This window comes from Meleagris gallopavo, chromosome 4 (genome assembly GCF_905368555.1).
Source record: "Meleagris gallopavo chromosome 4, MGAL_WU_HG_1.1, whole genome shotgun sequence".
In the NCBI taxonomy this organism is placed as follows: Eukaryota; Metazoa; Chordata; class Aves; order Galliformes; family Phasianidae; genus Meleagris; species Meleagris gallopavo.
In genome coordinates this window covers 39,763,937-39,782,354 of record NC_139407.1, presented here as the reverse complement: position 1 = coordinate 39,782,354, position 18,418 = coordinate 39,763,937, and the positions used below count along the sequence as shown (strand labels likewise).

Here is an 18,418-nt window from a genome sequence, read left to right as displayed (position 1 = left end):
AGTTCATGAACTGCAAAACTTTTGATATTCATCTAAATATTTTGTCAGCAATGTGTAGAGGAATGCAGCCTAACTTGCATTCACTTTAAACTATTATAAAATCTTAACATATTTCAAAAGTGATTCTCCTCCAGCAATCTCAGAAACATGATTTATTGACTAAATTCAGTTTGTTCTCTGTTAATGAAACTTGGTTTTATGGGCTTTGTTGCGGGTTGGAAGAGTGTGGAGAATGTACGAAAGCTGATGTCTGATCATATGGTAAAGAAAGTTGATCTGGTTGCCTTATTGTCATAGACCAGTGATGCTTTTCTCTTTATGATTGCAAGAGAGGGGCAAGGTACCAAGAAATTAAATCTACATTATATTGCAGATGAAACATATTTTAGAAGCTGGATATTTTGTTATCTAGTCTTATGAGCGCACCAGTTTGGATGCATTAAAAAGCAAGCAAACAAAAACGTCTTCAAATGCTCCAAGAACACCTTATTTGGTACAGTATTTCATACCGAAACAAGAAAACTGACATACAGTCAACGAGGCTATGCATTTCCACAGCTTCAGGTTTCAAGGACTTAGCCTAAGTGGCGGCTTCATAAATCCTGCTGACTGCGGTAACTTTGAGCAAACTTCTACCTCACTGGAAAAGTTTCATTGCCAAACTATATAACCACTATAAAGGGACACAATGGAGCAATAAAATATTCATCTTACTTTACGCAAAATACAGAAGATGGAAGGAATCATAGGAAGCATGGGGTGCAGAGAATCATTTAGCAGATCATAGAGGCCTCTTCACTGGAAAATGTCTGAAAATATCTAGTCTTCACAGATGTTTCTGTGATACTCGCTTTTAGTGTGACTTTACCTGTATCAAGGACAATTTAGCAAAGAACAAGAGATCCCATCCAAGGGAAGAAAACTTCTAAGTTTCTCTCCAGTGCAAGGACAGTTTCCTTGGAGAAAAGGAAGGATCCTAAAAAGCTTAATGTGCCAGTCATTTAATTTAAAGCACACTGTATAAGACAGTACCTAAGTTTCTCATCATCATGTGACAGCTATACATGCATACAGGAGCGTAGTTAATAAGCAAAATCTTCCCCAAAGAACAGGGCTGCCACCGCGACCAGGTCATTCTAGTAAACCTACATTTACTTTGAGCTGTAAGATTAATGCCTTTTGACCTCTTTTGAGAAACTCTTATCCTAGCAGGCAGCCCTTTGAACTTCTAGAAATCTCCCAGAACAGTCAACAATTACATAGCACATCATAAACACACAAACGAGTTATCAGAGGTTAACGAATTTCACCTTGCTGCCAGTTCATAGTGATGTTCGCAAATAGAATCCACTTTCCCTGCTTTTAAAAATACCTTTACTTCTCTTAATTACTTTTTAAGTGCAGGGACACCAAAAGAAGTCACTAAGTGTTTTGAGTTCTAGCATTTCTCTAAGTAAGAAAACCCTGCAAGCTCCTTTCAATAAGCAAAATGTCTGTAATACTGCTTTTTTTTTTTTGCACATGCAGTTTTAACTTTGTACGAGGAAGTCTCAAAAAAGCCATCAGTTAGTCTAGTAACTCTATGATGAACTTAAAAAGTGTATAGAGACTAAAAACAACCAACTAAACAACAACAAAAAAAGACACCAGACATGCTAGAAACTGAACAGTTCCTCCCACCTGTATCATTATGCATTATTCCTAGTTTTGCTAATTTGACAGAAACCTTTATTTTCCACTTACGAAAAAAAAGAACAACCCAACTTTGATAAGACAAAATTTGACTGCAACAAAATAATTCTGCATTCAGTCAGCGATAACCTGCACTTCACCAGCTACTTGGAACTCCTGCGAAAACCGCGTGAAGCGCTGCCGGGTGCACCGAGCTCTGCTACCCTCGCAGTGCCACCTGGTGGGTTTCTCTGCACGCTCTCGAGGGACTTTCCCGACCGTGATGGAAAATTCGGATTCCTGCACAGGTCCGCCTTTTGCCTGCAGCGCACGTCGGTGGCTTAGGCTTGCCAGGCGCACAGCGATGTGTGTGAGGAGATGAGTGTGCGATTGCCACGTTCACCGAACACCCTGCAACTGTTGCTGTTGAGGCTCACTAGCGAGAAGTGCTTCAGCTGCCCGTTCCTCCAGGCAGCAAACATATTACTTTCAACTTTCCAACAACCTGGAGATCCTCCTGCACCTTTGATAAGGGCTACAAGCTTTCCAGGACTTCAGATTTCAGCAGCTAATTAAAAAGCTCCTCAAATCCTGCTTAATTCCTACACCGTCACCAGTTTCACAGGTGACCAAATAATTACCTTCAAAGGACTTGCAAGACATTAGTATGTATCAGAAGATGCTATCAAGAGCAAATAAGGTATTGCCATCACAGCCTTTCCCTTGTTTTTGTCTTTAAAATTACTCTTGCGTAGTTAGTTTAATATTCACACTAGAATCAACACATGGAAGATCAGGCCTTTAAATTTTGATTGTTAGTGAAAGCAGCTTCCTGAGGATATTAATCGTGAACTTCCCCAAATAACTTATTTCCCTAACTAAAATATGAAGTCATTCACTATCCCAGCTTCTTTCATCTCTATTGTAAAAATGTCATCAACATTTTACACACATTACACATTTATTTTATAAATATTATACTAGCATGGGGCTTTAATTGGACAAATTATTTTACTTTGATATACTTCAGCATTATACTTCAGAATAGTAAAATTACCTTTCTACCATGTTTTCCTTTTCAACCATTTCTTGAAAATTTTAATTTCTATTTACAAAGCCAGAACATTATAATTCACAAAGCACATCCCAAGTACTATCAGTCAGTTTTGAACATTTTAAATTAAAGAAAAAAAAAACATTTAAACATCCTTATTTTCCTATTTTCCAACCAGATATAGATATGTTATAAAACAAACTGTTGATTTGAAGAGCAACAAGAGCTTATATATTTTTTTTTGAATTCTACACAAGTATCCTCCAGTGCTTCATAGGGACAATTTAAGAGAGCTTAAGTCAGAATTCAGAAGGCCAATTTTGAGAGCAAAGTCCGACAAGAATACTGATGCAATAGAGCAACTAACACTGAAATGCATCGAGCTTCACTGCTCCACTTACACACAGGAACTTGCAGAATAGGGGAACAAGTTATTAAAGGATCAATGGAACTGTTCTAAAGAAATATCTCTAGCAAAAGTAATCATATTGGTCTTGTTTAGGAAGCGGTGTTAATAGCAGGCAAAAAAATTACTTCTGGTACAATCTTTTTGGGGAAATGAACCAGACAGTGCTCGTGTGAATGCATGCTAGTTTTATATGTCAATCCCCTTTGTCTACACCTGGCCACTCCGTTCTCCACATGTGAGGTAGCAGCCAGCAGTCACAGTGCCATCACCTTTTCATTCTGATACTGGCACAAGGCTACTTTTTCCCTTCTGCAGTCAGACTGCTCAGAGGGGAGCACCCTGACAGATCCCTTAGCACGTGCTGAGAGAAAATGCATCTGCCAAGCTTGCAAAAGACTTCCTTCCTTGGATTTTCTTGTATTTCAAAGCCAAGAAAGAATAAAACAAAACAAACTTATCTCAAATGGAAAATGAGCATAATGATTTATGAAGCATTTATGATTTACATACTTACATTTTTGTCTACCAGAATGAGCCACTGCAGCTTCCAGCGCATCGGTTACTTGGCTGCAGGTAAAAGCTAAGCACCAGTGAAGCTACTGGAGCTACCTAAACACAGAATGGCCTGTGGTTTTCTGGGAGCGCTGACAAACCGGAGGTGACCAGGAGCAACGAGCTCACAGCAGGGGCCGGCAGAGCCGAATTTAACAAGGGATAAACTATGCTTGGGTTTCAGCCTCGGCTACTAACACAAAGGGGGCTGAAGCCTCACCCGACTTAGCAGCGAGCACCCGCACGCCACAGCACGCCACAGCACGGCACAGCCCGCCTTGCAGCACACAGCCCTTGAGGAACTCCAGCCCAACTCCCTCTCCCCGCTCAAACAACGCCCCCTCACAGTGATCGCTGCCCCCTAGCGGCAGCACGCACCGCGCGTACGCATCGCGAGCGCGGGGGGCGGTGCTGCATTTCTTCTCCGTCCGGGAGCGGTGCGCCATGGCCAGCGGGGTGAGGCGGCGTGGGGATCCGAACTTTTTTTCTTACGAGCGTAGCGGTCTTATCGCTTTTCCCCCTTTTTGTCCCCTAAGAACGCGCTTCCGGGAGGCGGTGCGGGGGTATGCTCGGCACCTCTCGGGTCCCTCGCGCCGGGAGGCCGGAAGCGGCGGAGGGCCGTGTGCGGGGCTGCTGGGCGGGCCGGGGGCGCTGCGGCTGGCGCGGCTGTGCCGAGTGGCGGCGGTTGCCGCAGCCGGCATCGCGCGCTGCGAGTTCCAAAGCGCCATTCTGAATGCGCGCAGTGAGCTTCAGGGAGATCCGAGCTGAGCCTCCGGGGTGACTTTTCCGCCCCCTCCCCCCAGCCGCCCGCCTGCCTGCCAGAGCTCACCGAAATGCGGGATTCGAGGCTGCTCCCAGAAAGAGCCGCTTCCCGAAGGGTTTTCACTGAGCGCTTCCCCGTTTCTACGGGAAATCGGGCAGTGCTGTTGCAGGGTATCGATGTCTTTTGCGCTTCGTTTGTCGAATTCAGAGTTCCTGCTGAAATCTGGCACGTTCGGCAGTTAGGAGTCAGCAACTCGCATCTATCTGGTCATGGTGTGCTTTTGTAATATTTACCCAGGGTATAAAAAGCAGAGCGGAGGCAGCTGTGTCCAGTCGCAGTGCCGTGGGCTGCGGGAATGGTGCTCGCGTGCTGTTTTGTAGGGCTGTAGAACTTCAGCCTCTTTGGGTTGGCAGCAATCACTTCTGCATGCTTTTAGCCAAAGGAAGTGCCTGCAAGCTGTGCTGTTTCACCTACCTGGCAGCGCAGGACAAAAAGTGCTGCAAAAAGCCATAAAGTGCCCGTTCTTTTGTTGTATATGGTTGATGAATCAGGTGCAGCAAACTCAGAATGTCTTGGAGGTGCTGTTTCTTCCAGGCAGCGAGACATCAGTAAGGCTGGGTGTCTGTGTGGGTGATCTTGGGAGGTTGCATGAAGCCCACAGGAGCACCATGGATAGAACGCACCGGAATGTCATTTTTTTTAATGTCAACCGGTAGTGCACGCTATACAGTACTTCATCTTTTCAGCCATCATAGCAATGGCTGAGTCCTTGTTGGCATGAGAGAAAGTGGGTGCAAGATCAGTTCTGGCATAACCAAATTATTCCAAAATATATGGTTACTGTTCTGGACTAGATTGTAGAGGGGCCTCTCCCAAGGCAAGCAAGTCAGTGATGGCATTCCTTGTCAGGTTGTATGCTTGTAGATAAGGCCCTGAGCTTGATTCTACAACTCTCTCGCAGGTATCCTGCAGGAAATTACTGTACATTGCGTTGTCAGAAAGATGGATCTAACAGAAGGCAAAATATGCACTATTTGATACCCTGCCTGTTTTCTCCTTCTCTTATTTTTGCTCAGTAAGAGACTAACATTCAAATCCCACATCTTACTTCACTCATTAACTTTGTCAAATGTAGGGCAATTAAGTCTTTGTGCTGAAATCACATATTTCAGATCTGGCATTCTTCCCAAAAGCTACTTGCCTTTATCTCACTTCTTTGCTTGGCTGAACAAGAATTAAACTTAAATGAAACAATCAATGTTCTGTCCTCTTTTTATTTTGTTGTCTTTCAGGTTATTAAATGCAAGGCTGCTGTTGCCTGGGAGACAGGTAAACCTCTCTCTATTGAGGAGGTGGAGGTCGCTCCGCCAAAAGCTCACGAAGTCCGCATCAAGGTAATTAAATTGGTAACTGTATGCATTATATTTTGGGACATTGAGTGTTAAAGCTGTTTGTTTACCAACAGAGGAAATGTTGAATGAAAAGTGTAAAGCCGGCTGAGTTGAGAATGAACTAATGAAGAAAACTGTGGGGTTTAGATCTTCTGTTTATGGAAAACATTTTTAATTTCTATTGGTCTTAATTCAGTCTGGTCTAAAAATTATAGCTAGACTTGGGGATCAGTAATTTCAAATCTGGGAGCCCAACTTGCATTGAGAAGACTTGGACTACTAATTCCTAGCTTGAGGAAACTAGATGACATGTTTTGCCTGCTTTAACATCAGGATGTAGTTGATGGAAATGAGAAGATGTACCATCATAAATTTCCTTTTTTCAGAGTATGATGTACCACCTGCCTTGCCAGAAGTGAAAGTAAGCTTGTTGTGTCACAAACATTGCTTGGATCAGAAAGCTTCTATTGGCATTTTTTCTGATTTACTAACCAAAGGGAAATATTGAAACCTGTGTTAGTATTTTTCAAGATGCCTGAACCTATATATTTCTTTACAGATAGTTGCCACTGCTCTCTGTCACACTGATGCCTATACTCTGAGTGGTGCTGATCCAGAGGGACGTTTTCCTGTGATTTTGGGTCATGAAGGAGCAGGAATTGTAGAAAGTGTTGGGGAAGGAGTAACAAAAGTAAAGCCAGGTGAGAAAAAACGTGGCATCTTCCACATTTTATGATTTCCTTAGAAGTGTCACTTTACTAGAAGATCAACTGTCAAATCTGGCTACTCACATGATATATTGCAGGAATTAATATAATATTTTATTTTAGGGTGTATGTGCATGCATTCCTTTTGTCTGTGAAGGGTAATGCTAATTATTCAATGTGCTGTTGTTTTAATGATTGGAAGACTCTGCATTTCTTACTTGAGGTTGGATCAATATAATGAGAAGATTTTTTTTTTCAAATGATAGTTATCACCTATGTTGTTTTAATTAAAGAGCTTAAAAATGTTTAATCATGTTTCTGTTAGCTTGAGGTTGTTTTGTTTTACAGTCATGTTCCTATTTGTTCTTGAACGATAAACTTCTGATTAGCTTTCTGTTCAGGTGTGAGAAATTGTTCTAGCTAGCACTCCCTAAACAGTGCTACTCTATACTCTAAGCAGTCTCTAACACAGAGAAGTTTTAAATGAGCAGCTGCTTAAAAGCTGTAAAAATGGAGTAACTTCACTTTTCTCCTGAAGCCTTCATTGACTCAGTTATAGCCAATTTTATTTATTTTTTTTTCACTAGGGGATACTGTTATCCCTCTGTACATCCCCCAGTGTGGCGAGTGCAAGTTCTGCAAGAATCCTAAAACTAATCTGTGCCAAAAGATCAGGTCTGTATGCTTTTTGTCTGGACACACAGTCTAGTAGCTGTTGAACATATACATTCTAGTTTTCAAAAATAATTGATGGATTCTTTGAGAAGTAGAACTCTTGGTGACTCATTTTATGACATGGAAAGTATATGCTTTAGGGAGTCGATTATAAATTACTTTATGTTGTTCTTCCTTAATATTTCTTGAATAAATCTTTTTGTTTTCACATTTGTGAATGTGAGAACTGTTAGCTTCTTTCCACAGCTTTGAAAACATAAATGCTCTGATTCCATATTTAATCCATACTTAAGGGAAACACTTTAGAGAATTTAGGTCTTCGTGCAAACACCAAAGGTTTTGAGTGGTACAGAATTACAGAGAGTTGTTTTTCCTGAACACCTGTTTCCCTGCTGAATTTCCAGCTGGTAAGCAGCAGAGGTGGTAAATCAAAGAAGGCTTCCCTGTTGTTGGGACAGACGTACCATTAATATTGTTTGATAGGTGGTCTAGCTTGGATGCAGTAGGTGGAACCAAGTGGTACTACAATGAGTTCTGGTGATCAGGGAGAATATCTGTCTTTGGTCACTATCTTCAGCCCACAGGAATATGGTATCTCATTTTGTAAATAAAGAGCTGCTCTCCATACCTTTCGTGCTTTAAAGTTACTCTGTTGCAGTTTCACCTGGAAGTTCTTTGTTTCACCCAAGCCTGCTGCCACTCTGGTAGCAGCAGGCCCCAGGAATAACATGACCGCTATTTGGGCACTCTATTTAAATTCCTATTTAAAATAAGTGAGATTACAGCATAGATTCCATTCTGAAGAAAACAGTCTTGCAAAACCAAAGGCTGGAGTGACATAACTACAGGTGCTACACCAGGGAAGTGGACTGAAGGAGGTGAAGATGGGAGTATGGTACTCCCATCTTATGGCACAAGGAGCTAGGATTGGTAGTATGCTGAAAAACTCCACAGTTCTTTCTGTGCTTTCTTGGAGGAATTAACAGCACATAGTGTTAGGAATCTAGTGTCTGACTTATGTCAACTTATGGTTTATTGCAATGTTTCAAAAATCTATGGTGCAGTTATGTAACTATACCTTTAAGTAGACTTAAAGGATACTTTCTAGTGAGATTGATTACTGCTAAAGACTGACTACTTTCCTGTCTTTGCCTTAAGAGTTACTCAAGGGAAAGGACTCATGCCTGATGGTACCAGCAGATTCTCCTGCAAAGGAAAGCAGATTTACCACTTCATGGGGACTAGCACCTTCTCAGAGTACACGGTGGTGGCTGATATCTCAGTAGCTAAGATAGATCCTGCAGCACCTCTTGATAAAGTGTGCCTTCTGGGTTGTGGCGTCTCTACAGGCTATGGGGCTGCTGTTAATACTGCTAAGGTAAAGGCTATGGTTGCTTCTGGCCTTTCTCTGCAACTGTATCTTAGCTGAAGTACACTAACACTTCAGGGACTACACTGGGACTGGAACCATGATGTACAAGTTTTCTGGGTTTTAATGCTCTTTAATTGATGAGGTTTAAGAATTTCTAACATCTCCATAAAGGCCAGATCAGATTAGAAGAAAATTAGGGGAAATGCACGTAAAAGATTCTGCATCATTTTTTGATACCAACTTTTCTAGAAATTACCAAGTCACCTTAATCTCAGTGCAAATCTGTCTGATAGTTTTGAAGGTCAGGGTGAGCAAGAGAGATGGTAGGTGAGTGCACATGAGGCTGGGCAGGTTTTGGAAGTGGGGTCTGGGCAAAAAAGAAAGCCTGGCACTTGAAGAGTTCTTCTGTGAACTTTCCATGGAGTTTGCCTTATCTAAGTTTTAAGATCTTGTACAGCTATTGTATTTATCCCTACTTTTTCTTTGTAATAGATCTTTAAAACACTCATAGAAGGATGAATTTTCTCTGTTGCTCATGGCTCTTTATTTTTCACCTAGGTGGAACCTGGGTCCACATGTGCAGTCTTTGGTTTAGGAGGAGTTGGGCTGGCTGCTATTATGGGCTGTAAAGCAGCAGGAGCATCCCGGATCATTGGCATTGACATAAACAAGAATACCTATGCCAAAGCCAAGGAGTTTGGAGCTGCTGAGTGCATTAGCCCTCAAGACTTTGAGAAGCCCATACAGGAGGTGCTGGTTGAAATGACTGATGGTGGTGTAGACTACTCGTTTGAGTGTGTTGGTAACGTTGGAGTCATGGTGAGTGTTTGCATAAATGCAGCACTTGGGGGTGGTTAGCTGGTGCCACTTAGTTGTTCAGCTGAATAGGAAAATAAGCTGCTTTCTTGTTACAGAAAATATGCCACGGTAATTCCTTAGTTTATTTTTAAATAGTAATGGTAACTACTATGACGAAAAAAGGACAACTTATATCCAACCCTAATGAAAATGCTACTTCTTAGGTTAAAATAGTATTCTTACACTATGCAAACATTTTCTCTTTGAAATCATTTTAATTAACAAATACAATATGAAATATACTATACAACAAATAGTAAAATCTCAAGGACTGCTAAGTATCCCTCTTCTTTCTCAGATAGTTAATTTAACCTTTAAGAAACAGTGAGTGTAATGCTAGGTTTTCAGGAATGACAACAAGATTGCTAAGCTGTTGGCTGCATGGTCTACGTGGTCTCTGCTTAGTTTATCCCAGCTCCCAGTAGGAATTCACAATGACTTCTCTGGAAGCCAGACAGGAAATAAAAAGAGCAAAGTGAATCGTTAGCAGAATAAGGAGTCTGAACAAATGGGAGACCTAATGTAACTTTCACTGTATTCCTTAAATTATTGTAATTCCTTAAATTATTAATGTGGCAATTCATTAACTGAGGGAGAGGAACTGAAACCTGTGCCAGTCTAGGCAGTGTAAACATTAGCTATACTTGCTCTGTTTTGTCCTGTCCGTGTGTGAAGAGGGCTGCCTTGGAAGCCTGCCACAAAGGCTGGGGAGTCAGTGTGATAGTTGGAGTAGCTGCTGCTGGTCAGGAGATCTCAACACGGCCGTTCCAGCTGGTAACCGGTCGGACATGGAAAGGGACTGCATTTGGAGGTAACTCTTTTGCTTTGGGGATAAAATTAATTTACAAGATGTGAGAATACTTTCTCTGATACTCCTACAAACAGGCTGCATACACATTGGTATGACATATCACATATTTCAAAGAGAGAATATAGCCATACAACCATAAAGTTCTAAGGGAACTGATACAGTGTAAATGCTTTCTTATCAGCTAGAGGTTGGGATGTAGTAAAATGACCTTTGTGGAGATGGGAATTCACGTAAATGTGTTTGTGTTGCTTAGTCAGTAAGCAGATCTTTGGGCTAAAGTGGGAACTTTTTATTTTAAAGCTCTTTTATAACAAGCAACAACTTCTTGATAGACCAGAAACCTGTTCAAAATTTTAGTTACCGTAAACTTGATGAATTCCTTTATGGAGCTCTTTTTCCAAGTAATACAAAACTTAGTTGGATTTTAAAGGTCTGTTGAGGGGCTGATGGAGAAGCCTAGTACAAGATTTTCTAGGTAGGGCTGTTGAGTTTTGAAATACTAATGAAAGGTTTGTACTCTCTCCTTTCATTCCTTATTCACTACCTGACTAGAGCAGTAGGGACAGACAGAAGCAATCTCTGTTCCTTTTTAGATTTATCAGACAAACACCCACATAAAGATTATGTTTTTCTCCCTCTTTGTTTAGAGGTGGGTGGAAAGGGCAAAAACAAATGTGTGTTTGCTCTCTTTCAGGCTGGAAGAGTGTAGACAATGTACCAAAACTGGTGACTGACTACATGTCCAAAAAGATCAAAGTAGATGAGTTTGTGACTCACACCCTGCCTTTTGACAAAATTAATGAGGCTTTTGATCTGATGCATGGAGGAAAAAGGTAATGTTCGTAGCATTGAAAGGTTGTAGATGTTTCTTCAGGGGATGGGGTCGGGCATAAACTGTGCACGTTCATTCGAGACAAATACGCTTTATCTGAGCTTCTAAACACATGCTAAATCAGAGGCAAGAGAAAAAAGCAAGCAACATATAAGGAAAATACACAGGTAAAGGGGATGAGCTATTCTTGGCTTTGTATTTCCAAAACTACTGCCAAAACATTCCTTCTTAGAAAAACAGAGGTCAAAAGACAGTTTTTTCCAAATACATTTCTGATTACTAACCATGAGTCTAATTTAGCAGTTATGCTGAAATCTACTGTTTAGTTATTTTCAAACAATTACTTAAGATAGATTACCAGCAGAAAGAGTCAATTAAGAGTCAGCTTTTAATAGGCTACTTCTTCAAGTATTTTCTCTGTTGTTTGAACTGGAGTCGAACGCTAATATGAGTTTGTATTTCTTAATAGGGTCAGACAGCTTTTACAATGGCTTCTTCCTTTATTAAGATAAACAGCAATTTGGACTGTTCACACTGCAAAGTTCTGCAATTGACTGCAGATGGTGGGGAAAAAAAAAGCAGTGTAAGTTACTTAAAATACTCCAAGTTGCCAAAAGAGGGAATGCCTGTAAACATTAGTTTTCCTCATAGTAATAATTTGGCTAGCTACTGAAAACTGACACACATCATTTGAAAAGCTTTCCTGCTGAGCATGTCTTCTTTGGGAACAGACTAAAGATCAAGGATAATGAGCATTATCAACACTTTTAGGCAGGTTTTTTAATAAATATTTGTTAGAGGTATAATTTCATTCTTAGAAAAAATAGAAGTTAAATGAGAGTATGTCATAGCATACTTGAAAACTGACACATTTGCAACTCTTTTTTTTTTTTTCTTTTCCATTTTTAAGCATTCGAACAGTTCTAAAGCTTTAGAACAAGCCATGAACCTTCCAGTTGGCCAGCCACTGTCCTTCTATAATGGAATTTCTGACAAGGAGTAGGACCCTGCAACTGAAAACTCACTGGGACTTTAGGATGATTTTAGGAGGAGCATTCTAAATATTAAATGATTTGTTCTTCTGGGAAAATAAAAATAAAAACCAGTAACCACAGGGTAGTGTTATATAAATAACAAATACTGGTTTTGGAACTTCTGTATCTGTTCCTCAACTGTAGTTGTGCCTAACTCAATTTACCTAATAAAAGCATATTTCTAAACAGTGTTGAAATTGTTGATCATTAAGACATTGATGGTTGTATCCTACTGTTTTCCTTAGGTGCTTTTACACTGCATCTTTCAAACTCGATAGAAAATGATGGGGGATTCATTACACCAGATAATTTGCTAAGCATAACAGGGTGAGAAGCAGCATCAGTGTGCTGCAACTGCACAGAGAGGAGTAAAAACTGTAGCAACTGGCAAGCTTTTGAGGCTTAAGGTCTACGAAGGACCTACTACCCAGCTCTACTGTGAAGCCAACTAGGAGAGCAGAATGATCTAAAAAATTGTGTACTCATGTTTCCTTGGAAAGTCAAGTCTATATTCTGCCTTACTTCCAATCTGGCTCATTACAGTGGCTGAAGGCAGGATTTTTGTAAAGTTGATAGCATAGAACTACTTTGTTGACTTGCCCTAATGGTGTTACTTCCAAGACTTCAGTAGCACAGAGAAAATTATGCTATTTCCTTAAACTTGCTGGGAATTGAAGAAGCATTTGCAGCCACTACTACCAAAAAAAAAACCCACACACCAAAAGCCAACAACAGTTGTAGATACAGCTTGTAAGTAGACAGAAATAGGATCATGCTATTGAAGCAGGGAGTCACAGGTAAAGGTCTGGGTCCGATGAAGGCATCAGGGTTCTTTTTTGTTTATTTTGTTGGAATTGCTGGTGTTTTAAGAGGTTTAATTTGAAACTGTAGGGTTTCTTAAACTGTAGCTGATGTAATCTGACTGGATACAACTTAGTAGAATTGAAACCTGGAAGCAGTGCAGCAGGTCTGAAAAAAACAGGCAAAGAAACAAACTGCAAAGCAGAGGCAGAAAATCTACCTAGTTTAAAAGAAGGTTATGTACATTAAAAGCCAAGGATGCTTGTTAAGAGAAAAAGTTCCTTTTTTTTTTTTCTTCTCTCCAAGGGATACTGGTCAGAACAACTGTTCAGAAAACAGAATGCAAATAATAATCATCTTAGGGATAAGAGGTATTTTTCTTCTAGTAATTGCCTTGCCCTAATACACTGCTATACAACTGGGACAATTACATCTTTTCCATTTGTTATTGGAAAGAGATCCTGAAAGCATTCTGAAAATGGTTGAGGTAGCTGCATTTCTAACTTTAGTTCAGACTGACTAAACAACAAATAAATTAACTCCTGTTAAATGTCATAAGAATTGAATTTTAAGCAACTAGGAAAAAACAGCAAGTTAATTTCTACCAGAAAAGCATGCCTTTCCACATAGCAGTGAGATGATTCCCAGTACCTTATAAGCTCCTTCAATACTGGCTGAAAATTAGATAATTTAGTAAAAAAAAAAAAAAAAAAAAACCTTACTGTTAATAAGTAGTTTCCAATAGGGTACTCTGAAGCAACAGGATTATATCAATATGGCATTCACTTAGCATCTTAGCAAGCCTCATCTTCCTAACTGATGCAACAAAATTAAAGCATTGGTAACAGTTGTTCCTCTAGGTTTCATAAGACTACACAAGCATGTTGTTTGGATTATATTATTACTCTCAAGAATCTGTAGCTTACTGGGTTTATGGAAAGCCAGTCTTATGACACCAGGGTAAGACAAAGAAAGACGTTCAGCAACACAAGAATCGAGTTTAAAAGACTTGCGGCCTCCTCCCAGACTGAAGAATTGATGTCTTGTTGGAATTTACAGACTACTTTGTCCTGCAAAGCTGTTACTTAAGGGATTGTCTTTCAAGTTCCTCATGTGAGAGGGGCTCATTAACACACAGTCTCTATGTCATACCCCATTCTCAGTGACTGAGGTACTGTACTATAGAACTGTAACTGTCTTGTCCACTGTAAGGACTTCAATGAACAAAACTTTTCCACCAAGTGACCATACGTTAAATGTGTATGCTGCTAGCTGTCACATAAAAATGCAGCAGCAGCACTGAAAGGTCACTTGTTCCCTGTTCTCATGCTCTTATTTTCATTCAACATTACCTATCACATCTTCTCAAATATCATTTGAGAAGGGGTTTTCAAAAACAATATGAACATTTTCAGTACTGTCTTATATGATTCTTGAATTGGAGGTGATAGTAAAGGGAAAATACTTTTTAAGAGATTGTTTAAGAGAAGACTGTACAATTGTATTTTTTGCAAAAATTTCCGGGGGAAAAAAAAAACCATAATTAGAAAATTGGTGTAAGGTTTTTTGTTGTGTTGTATTTTGTAGTGGATAGCAACTTCTGTAAGAATGAAAAATAGATCATTTCCCAAATCCAATAAGCACAAGCACATAACATTCAAGCAAAGCTATGGCTCGATAGGTGAAAAAGGTCTTTCACAACATTTTTATTAAATAATTCTGTTCTCCAGGCTGACATGTTACCTGTCTCACGTTCAAAGAACAGGTGTAGATGCTGTCCAAACTTTTCACTTGTTTAAAAATACTGCAACAGTATGAACTCAGTATAAACAGTTTTCTTACTGCAATTTCAATTTATAGACGGAAATGCATAGCATCATAGATTACCTGTGGTGTAAACTTGCAGTGCTAAATTTGGTTGTATTTGTGCAACAACAAAGAGGTATCCACGTTACACATGCACAGGTTTAAGTGTGATTTTTAACTGGCTGCATGCATCTACTAGTAGGCTTGCACTAGTGCAAGCAAACCTGGAGAAACCTTGAGAATGCTATTTCTGGTTTTGGATCACAAAAAATGTGATTTCTGTTAAAAGCAGCTGCAATTTTTATTTTATAGAACAAAAATGAGGCCCCCATCACACACGCACACACACATAGAAAAGGCAAGACCCTGGAACCATTCACGTGAGTGAGACGGTGGGCAAACCTCCAGGATAGTCCTCTCAATACACTACATTTCATTCAACACAGGTAATTCCACTCAGAGTACTACAGTCTGTTTTGTTAAAATCTGTACACACGCATACACACACGCACACATACTCTATGCATCATTTCAGGTCACTTTACTGCATAATTAAAAATAATAATAATAAAGGTAATGAAAACATTGCAATGATACTCTTACAGCAATGGAGGTCTGAGGCACTCAGGGCAGAGAAGACGTTTCTGGTAAATTTGGTATTTGGTAGTATCCATGACAGTCCAGTTCTGTGAAGCACAAACACATTTTCCCCATCTAAATTCTGCATTGCCAAGGGCATGCAGTACCTCATGCTTGGATCTAATGTGACAACAAATTCACTAGATACCTTGTAAAAGGTGTATTTCATGCCCACAATTGTATGATTTAATGTCTGCATTGGTTTAACTGTTTCTTGCATTACAGTGATGTAAGATTTTAAGTCTGCAGTGGGGTCTGAAAAAAATTTCATTACAATTCAGAAAAGTAAAAACAAATTCCCTCAGCAAAGACACCAAAGATAATGGAAAGGAAGTGAGCAGGGGAAAAGAAAGGGTACAGAGAAGACAGAGGGTTAATGTAGACTCCTTAAGGTGATGGTTACCAGCTGATCATGATCCACAGATAGACAAGAAAAAAGTGCGTGTGTACTAAAATTAAGATAGCCCATTGTACAGTCTGAGGGAAAAGATCAGTTTTCCTATGCCCCTCTAAGACTTTACACAGCCATGAAACTCACACAACTGTTTGATGAGGGAGAAACAGCTGTTTTAGAACTACAAAACAACAACAACAACAACAACAAAAAACCAGCATGGATATTTCGTCTTCTCATACTCAGACTTTTGAGATATGTACTCATCTCACTGTGTAAGTCTCACATATCCAGTCCCCCACAGCTACTGTGGACGTACCAGTAACAAATGTCCCACAGCTGACCCACATAGGGATCCTATGAATTGTGGGATCTTTTTGGTTCTTGTTTTATTCTTTTCTCTAGCTACGTCTGATGCATCATTTTCACCAAGCTTTTGGAGCAGGAGACTGCCTGCAAACACTGCTCCACAGAGAGGTGGTTTGTTGCAGAGAGCTGCAGTTAAGACAGAATTTAGCAGTTTTCCCTCTAGGAAGCCCATTCGAGAAATCTCTAGCAAAAGAAGTCAGTCCTGCATTAATATCATGTCTCACCTACAGTCACAATTACCACAGAGATCAGCAGCAGAAAGATGGGAACAGAATTAAAGGTAAGGGTCATCTATTCTTGGCAACATGCACGTCCTTCTCTCTCCAACTGTTTCTCAGCTGATAAACAAATGAGGCCCAGCCCATTAGAACAGCATCTGCAGAAGCAGGAATGGGTCTTTGGAACTAGAAACGCATAAAATCTTAGGTGCTGCTCACACACCAAGAGAAACAGGGCACACTGAAGTGAAAAGAAAACTGGATCCCAGAATAACAAATCCAGGTGGGAAAGGTTACCCACACTTTTCTAGCTAATATGGCAGCAACAGAAGCATCTGCAGGTCTAACTGGAAGAAAGGTGCAAAAGAGATAATGGAAGAAAATAAAAATATATAGCACGAGTGTCGTAGGTAAGAGGAAAGCAGAAAATTCTTTAAATTCTTCTCTGCTTTACCAGACATCATGTCAAGTTCTTCAATGAATTCCTCTCTTATCTACAATCAGCAAGAACAAAGCAAATGATGAAACTCCTCTCTATTCTGTACTCTTAAAAAAAAATGCATAGTACAGAGACAAATAAGTATCGTTCAGATCCACCTGCTCAGTCTAGACTATCACTGGGACATGAAATGGGGACAAATACTATCCAGCCGCCGGGTTAGGATCTCACAGCCTGTATCAGTAACCAGAAGAGTGTGTTCGAACTGAGCAGATCGCTTTCCATCTCTCGTTACCGCAGTCCAACCATCAGGCCACGTTTCATCCTGCCATCCACCTGAAAATGTAAAACCAGGCAAAAATTCGTAACTTAAATACCAGATATCAGTTCCCCCAAAAGAACTGAAAGAAACCTATCAACTGTACAGAATAGCTTCCTATTTCATCACTTCTTAATAATAAACAAGGAGTAAACTCTATTTGGGCATTACGCAGAATCAATTTAGTTTAGGGATTTTTGGCTTTTGCCCAAGTGCTCACCTTCACAGATCATTGGTTCAATTGTAAATACATGACCTGGTTTCATGACTCCAACCGCCTTATTTTCTGCAATAAAATAAACGTTCAAGTTAGAAAATTGATCACACTTTAGGTAATTGATGAATCCTTATCCTAGAAGAAGATAGTAAGGGGAAGTCAGAAAAGCCCTTGAGAGATGATGCATTCACTCATCCATTCATTTTCAATCTTACATTAAAATTTCCCTTAGTCCTCTCTTTCTTTCCTTCTCCCAGCACTGCAATATTTACTCAAAGAGTTTGAAATTAATTGTTGTCTAACTCCAATTCTATAAAAACAAAAATGGTCTACAAACTTTTATGGTGAAAGACATCAATTAAAATTTTTAGTAAAAATAAGCATTTAAGATATTCAGAGAAGGCTTGAAGACCTCTTAAGTCAGTTCCACCTGAACTTCCAATGAATTTTGAAATAAGCTAACAGTCTAGTATGATTCTGTTTCTGAAAGACATTGTCCCCCTCATTCTTCTGGAATATTAAAGGAGACACAGCAGTATCAGGATGACAGTGAGGTTTTTCTTTAGGTAACATTAAAAGAAAATAATAAGCAGGGAATTTCTAGCATTGGAACTTTCTGATGTTAGATAAGCCATAAGTCTTTCTGTGGAGGTTCATGGGATGATGCACAGTATACATGGAGAAGTGCACTTTGAAGAAAGGCTTCAGCTCTTTTCCTTTGCCCTGTCTCACCTTGAATGTCAGTACAGCTTAGATGTAACTATGCCTAGTATGTGAGAGCTCCAACAAATGCCAGTATTTCAACCACTTTGCTGTGGTAGAAAATTTGCATAGACTCCTACATACAGATTCACCATCCCTAGAGTTCTCTAGTTGTAGAAATCTATTAAAATGTCTATATCACCTGGATGTCTTAAAAACTTCAGACACTGGGTAGGCGTAACAGAATACAGAATACTTCATTTACTTAAAGGGTCTTGCCTCGATCCTTATCATTTGCTGGTATTTTCTTATGCTCAACACTTACATTTCAGTTTCTAGTTTTTTGCATCTGCACAAGTTTTATCCTTTTTACTGCCCCTATACA

General features: G+C 39.8%; 2 protein-coding genes across 2 annotated transcripts in view; one reads left to right on the top strand and one right to left on the bottom strand.

Moving 5' to 3' along the window:
• The first annotated feature begins 4,024 nt into the window (after positions 1 to 4,024).
• Positions 4,025 to 12,315, top strand: LOC100544708 (alcohol dehydrogenase class-3). Its single transcript, XM_010710022.4, has 9 exons — positions 4,025 to 4,142; positions 5,742 to 5,843; positions 6,400 to 6,541; positions 7,135 to 7,222; positions 8,381 to 8,600; positions 9,153 to 9,413; positions 10,128 to 10,263; positions 10,958 to 11,096; positions 12,006 to 12,315. Exons 1-9 carry the CDS (start codon positions 4,131 to 4,133, stop codon positions 12,028 to 12,030), a joined length of 1,125 nt encoding a protein of 374 aa, XP_010708324.1. The 5' UTR covers positions 4,025 to 4,130; the 3' UTR covers positions 12,031 to 12,315.
• A 1,311-nt stretch (positions 12,316 to 13,626) lies between these two features.
• METAP1 (methionyl aminopeptidase 1) overlaps positions 13,627 to 18,418 on the bottom strand; it is a 24,908-nt gene continuing 20,116 nt past the window's right edge. The window contains exons 10-11 of the mRNA XM_085222951.1: positions 17,335 to 17,400; positions 13,627 to 17,131 (exon numbers count right to left, since the gene is read on the bottom strand). Coding sequence (XP_085079077.1) covers positions 16,971 to 17,131; positions 17,335 to 17,400 — 227 coding nt within the window. The 3' untranslated portion in view covers positions 13,627 to 16,970. The remainder of the gene's footprint in view (positions 17,132 to 17,334; positions 17,401 to 18,418) is intronic.